The sequence below is a fragment of the Lepisosteus oculatus genome, chromosome 8, assembly GCF_040954835.1.
Source record: "Lepisosteus oculatus isolate fLepOcu1 chromosome 8, fLepOcu1.hap2, whole genome shotgun sequence".
Lineage (NCBI taxonomy): Eukaryota > Metazoa > Chordata > Actinopteri > Semionotiformes > Lepisosteidae > Lepisosteus > Lepisosteus oculatus.
Window position 1 is genome coordinate 10,288,542 of NC_090703.1, and position 6,022 is coordinate 10,294,563.

Here is a 6,022-nt window from a genome sequence, read left to right on the forward strand (position 1 = left end):
GGACGAGTTTCCTACAAAAGGCCAGCATCACCACCATTTTATTCACAGGTGAATTTTGTCACACACTTTCTAAATACACCATGGAGGTCTAAATCAGCAACAAATGAGTATTGGAACCAACTATCTTAATGTCTCTGTGAGTAACAACCGGCCTCGTGTTTAAAAACTGAACTCCTCTGCTAGAAACAACTATTGCCGCTATTTCAGCAAACTGGTGCTTTTTGTGACTGAGTTTTCTCTCTCATGACCTTACACGTTACTACAGTACTATTAACCATTTAGCATAATGCTCAGAAAATAAAAGATGAAAAGAAATTAATGAAAACTTCTCTCTCACCCACTAAGTCACAGTCCTGAAAGTAATGGAAACTTGAAGTCATAGTACCTGATTTAGCCCAGCTACACTCGCCAGAATCGTTTTTGTGATTCTGGCAAGCCTCCACAAATACAATGATACCTTTCCTGTCCCAAAGAGCAGCTGGACCACAGTGCTAGCAGCATTAACCTCTCAAATACCCTGCAGTGTTCCGGCTTGGTCAAAACCAGAGAGAAACTATTTAAAAGGGCTAGTTGAATTAAATTGGTTACAATTGCCATTCTGTACAGTGCTCGGAAATCAGCATAACACATAAAAGAAAAAATAAAACGCGATTTATAATTTAATTACAGAAGACCATTGTTTTTTTTTTCCATTGTTTATTTTTTAACGTATGACATGAGCCGATCTGCAGTTGAAGCTGATTTTTTTTTAATAAAGTTTAAAATCCCACACCTTCACGACAAAGGTCATAAATGAAAATGTGAAGGAACAACAAAAAAAAAAAGGCATTGATACATCGACGTTATGAAGGAAAAAAAAAAGAGAGGTCGGTTAAAAACACCTACGTGTTCCTTTTAACTGGCGGATTAATTTGAAACTCCCACCCCCTTGTGACGAGCTACGCCTAACCCGGCACAACCCCAGACTACGGGCCGCGCTCCTCCGCCTGCGCCGGGCCTTCTCGGCGGATGAGTCACTCGCTCGGCCGCCACGCGCCGGAGCGGGGAGCAGCACCGGGATGGCGGAGCGCGCGAGCCCGTCACGGGAACTTCGGCGAAGTCTTCGCGAGGCGCAGCAGTCCGTCACGGAGGGGGGCTTCCGGCCCAACCTAGTTACCCGTGGTAACAACTTCAAGCCTGACTTTTAAAACCCGTGTGCGGCGGGGGGGTCCTTCAAAACAGCATTGCAGGTCACCAATGCTTGGGACGCTCATTTACAAAGGAATACATATATATAGAAGTGTTTTGAGCACTTTGCTGTAGTATACTTGTACCTCGTTCAGCATCTATACCTACAGTAATACTTCACATAGTTGTAACAGAACGGTGCTGCTAAACACCTGGTGGCTCTCTCGGCAATCTTAAATCTGTAAGCTCTGGGCTTAATTCCTTCTCAAAGAAACAGTATAAAATTTAGAGACACGCCGTATTGTTTTTTTTTTCAAACAATTTTTATATATATTTACTATTAGAAACTTCAGGCCTGAACATCGCACACATGTTCGGTATGAATGTAAAAGAAGCAAAGTCTACATCAAGCAGGTTCAGAGAGGCAAAAATGAGAAGTAAAACAGAAAAAAAAAATCCCCGCCCCGCCAAAGGAAATAATACAATAAAACTAAGAAAATTCAAGAGCTTGAGGCAATTCATGTAGTCTGCTTTTTCTTTTAAAAAGTCTCTCACGGGAGTATTTCTTGAGTCACGGTAATCAATAAAGAACGTGATCCAAGGACAGCGCAAAAGCAAAATTAAAGCCAGCCAAATAATTACTTTAAGAAAAAAAATGATTAGTTATACGGGGGTCATATAATAATCAAAAGAAAATGAATTATAATCAAACTTTTTTATTATATTCTTCCGAGAAGCCATGTTATTTGTTAATTGCTTCTTCTCGTGTAAATTTTGTATTATTTTATTTTTTTTGCTTGTTCTAACCAGTCATCATTCGACCATTAAGATTTGTAATTAGAAGTTAGCCAAGTCAGCCCCTCGTACAGTCCGTCACCTGTAGTCGCGCAGGACGGCTGCACATACCAATTCCTATCTCGGATGCGGGTTAAGCCCAGTTTCTCCTGGATCTCATGCGGCTTCATGGCATCAGGCAGGTCTTGCTTATTGGCAAAAATCAAGATAATGGCGTCCCTCATCTCCCGGTCATTAATGATGCGGTGGAGCTCTTGCCTGGCCTCGTCTATGCGGTCTCTGTCCGCACAGTCCACCACGAAGATTAACCCCTGCGTGCCCGTGTAGTAGTGCCTCCACAGGGGGCGAATCTTGTCCTGTCCCCCGACGTCCCACACGTTGAATTTCACGTTCTTGTAGGTCACGGTTTCCACGTTAAAGCCTACGGTGGGGATGGTGGTGACGGACTGCCCCAGTTTCAGTTTGTAAAGTATGGTGGTCTTCCCCGCGGCGTCAAGTCCAAGCATCAATATTCTCATCTCCTTGTTGCCAAATATCTTGGATAGCATCTTCCCCATCGTGTAAACAGCGCATAAATATCCAGTTCCTCTGAGAAATTCAATAAGTCACCTGGACCCCCGTTGTGCACTTGAGACCTAATAAATAAGATGTTCTGATTTTGTATTTCTTTTTACCGAACAGTTCCCGACTTTCAGCCCAAGCAGCCAACTGGTCACGCACTGGTCAATATCCGGTGGGGAGCAAAGGACAGTACATCAGGACAGGCTGAAGTTAGAAACCATTCAATCGCTGGGCTGTAGACGCAGACGGTGTCTCTGCAAAGCGGCAATCCGTCCGTGCGAGATTACTGCTCCCCCAACACTAAAAGCCGGCTGTGCAACTTCTAGACAACATCCGAAAAGAATCCATAACAACAAAGCTGTCCCGTCGGTCGGTCCGTCCCCCCTCCTCCCGGGCTGTCAGATATCCCTTTCAGTCAGTAAAAGGTTTTGCCTTGAACCGAGCCGGGACGCCAAAAGGGAGGCCGAGGTCACAGTTAAAAGACACCGGGAGTGGCGAGGAATCCAGGTGCCGGAAAGAGGTTGACAAAGAGGGTGTGGGGAGGCCGGTTATTTCAAGTCCACATCAAGAGCACACCGGGATCCACTTACGGGTCCGTGTAATGCGGTTCTCCAGTCCCTCGGCTTGCCTTCTTCCTCTCTAAGGCGAGGGCCTACAACACAGACGGGTCCGGCTGGGGGGGGTGGGTGTTGCTCTCCCGGCCCCTCTCTCAACTTCCAGAAGTGAGCTGGCTGAGGATCGGCGCGGCTGCCCGAGCAGGCCTTCGCAGAAGCCTGCGGGAGCTAGTTCACAGACTTCCTCCTGGCGTGCCCGTGTCGAGGTCTCCGCTCGCCCGTTTCTCTCTCTCTCCCCTCCTCCTCCTCCTCCTTCTCCTCCGCCGCCGCCGCCTCCCCTCCTTTCTGAACCGGGTGGGCAGCTCGCAATTTCACCGGCTCCGCGCTTCAGCCTGGTCCGCCCGGGTCCGCCACACTTCTGTCGGAGACGGAAGAGCCTGAGCCGAGGCGACTCCAAAGGTCATTGATTCATTCGAGAGCTTCCTCTTCTCTTCTCCCTGTAACACAAGAGCGGTTGAGAAAAGGGAGGGGTGTCAGGGGAGGGGAAAAAAAACACAACTTTAAGCGCAGCCGCCGCTAGCGTGGTTACGTTTTCCGCTCAATGCTGAACAAAAGCGGCGCCGGCATTTCTGAGACGCGGTTCTCTCAGCCGGTCCCGCCGGTGTCTGGCGTCTTTTTTGTTACCTGCTCTGCGGCCCCCCGATCCCCGGATTGATCCACCCCGCTCTCGCCTCTCTCTCTCTCAGCTCCGAGCGGCTCTCGGCTACCGGAAAAGGTGCGGACCCGATCACCCGCCACTTCCTCTCGCTCGCTTACTTTCAGGCACTTTTTTTTCCCCATTTCCGCCCATTGGCATGCGCAGAGTAGTTACCACGCACCGCCTTTGACGGGGCTCAGAGGCTCAGGAAACTGACGCCATTGGGGCTCCAAACGCGTGCTCGGCGTCCCTCATTGCGGCGCACGGCAGCGGGAGCCAAGATGGCGGCCGCCCGCCAGCGCAGTTTCGGGATGTGTCACCCCCCAACCGGATCTTTCATGTGCAACGATTCTCTTGAATGAAAAAACGCAACGAAGGGGGTTATTGCCTTTGGCGGCAGTAAAGGAGAGGCGCTCGGTGGACGAGGGTGTGAGTCGACAGCCAGCGCTCAAATGTGAAAAAAGAAAGAGGTGGTGCGTTATGACGTAGGCGTCACTCAGTGGGTACTGTGAGGGATTTCAAATAATGCCGCAGACAGGCCACGAGCTGCACGCTTAACTGACAGGGGGCTCGGCTACTCTCGAGGGAGGGCGCTGCCCGTGCGTGCTGACAGGGACACCGCCCCCTCGCTATATTATCACCCCCCGTGTAAAAATAGTTCGTGCGAGAGCGTGGAAGGGAGGTGAAGTCTCTTCCGCCCGGTGTTTGAATCGCGCTTCGGAGGGGGGGTTTGTATGTTATTTTAACTTGGCTCTGGAAACACTTTTAGCTACCGAAAGGGGGGCTTGTCTAAAATAACCCCTTCCTGTCTTCATCCTGATAAAAGTGAGAGCTATTAATTACACGTATGCCTGTGTCGCAATACTGCACCGCTAAAGCTATAATCCTTACCTTGATTATTTTAGGGCCAACTCCACCTAAGCAGCCTTTTTAAGAAAGCCCCAGCTCTGTTCTGTTACCAGCCCATTTTCCGCGCACTCGTTGCAATAGTAGTTTCTAAGACCTGCATTTACAAATGTCTACATTCACGACTTCGCTTTATTTTGCTTGGGTGGTGGGTGAATTAAAACTGCGGATAGATCTACCGAATTGAACGTATACCATGACACACAACTACAGAGTGTAGGGGGGAAAAATACTTCACCGTGTTTCAAGCGTCCTTTTCAAAATGTAATGTTTTCATGTTTGAGTCTACAAACGCCAAACCCCGGAACAACTGTGCTCAGCAATAAATGGTTCTTAAAGTTTCCATAAAAAGGAGTGAAGACAAGCAGTATTACGTTTTAGAATAACGTAATACAGTGTATATACAGTATGTATAACTTAACAGGAAGTCTGAAATGGCCCTAAGGTAATAGTAATATTTAGCGAATTAAGGGCTTCTATACGTTCCATAGTTTCTTGAACATATAAATATAAAGCACCAACTGTTTACGTTTCATAAAAAAACAAGCGTTTCAAATGTGTCTTAAGTTTATGTAGAGGACAGACACCGGCTACGTTTTTTATTAAAAAATGGCTTTAATTTATGAGGAAATGAGGAGACCGAAGAGCTTCGCAGTACTGAGGCGTTTCCACAGACCATCAATGAGTTGAAACGCCTTTACCACACAGCGCTTATTTCCTATTAACCGGCCGCCACACCCTCGTCTTCACATTCAGACACCTTTTGTTTCGCTGGGCGCAATCTGAACCTCTTCCGTTTCACGCTAAACGACAGCACTCGTGTAAAATATCGCGACATAACATAAACGATTGTGGAGATCAATGCAAGCAGTGCTGGGTATGACGAGGGCGAGTCTTTACAGCTTTCCAGCGTTAGACAGTGAAAATGTGGCTGACGTGCGCTATTGTGCGCTTCAGGTCTTTCATGAGCTGCGGAGGCTCGTCCCTGTGCGCGGTCATTCTTTTACGCGTGTGCGATGTTGCAGGAAACCTGTCACATCCTGACACGGATGTCTAGGTGCGAAATAAGCTGCTGACTCCAAACACAAAGCAGGAATGGGACAGAAATGTCATCAGAGCACAATACCACGCAAAGGCAAGTTTCTAACTGCAGAATCATGGATCTGATGGACTGAATTATGGTTTGAGCTTGAGAATGGATTGCAAACCACAATCGGTCCATTTTGCTCATTTGGTAGTTGATCGTTAATTGATCCCAGGATCTCGTCCAGCTGTTTTCGTGAAAGGAGTCAAGGTATTGGCTTCACCAGTGTGGCTTGGTAAAGAAACACCTCCTGTTTTG

The 6,022-nt window shown here is 47.8% G+C and overlaps 1 protein-coding gene across 1 annotated transcript; it reads right to left on the reverse strand.

Annotated features, from left to right (window-relative positions):
• Positions 1-726: 726 nt before the first annotated feature.
• On the reverse strand, positions 727-4,207 carry arf6a (ADP-ribosylation factor 6a). The gene is made up of 2 exons (XM_015350590.2): positions 3,762-4,207; positions 727-3,574 (listed from the first exon to the last, which is right to left on the reverse strand). Exon 2 carries the CDS (start codon positions 2,517-2,519, stop codon positions 1,992-1,994), a length of 528 nt encoding a protein of 175 aa, XP_015206076.1. The 5' UTR covers positions 2,520-3,574; positions 3,762-4,207; the 3' UTR covers positions 727-1,991.
• Positions 4,208-6,022: the final 1,815 nt, after the last annotated feature.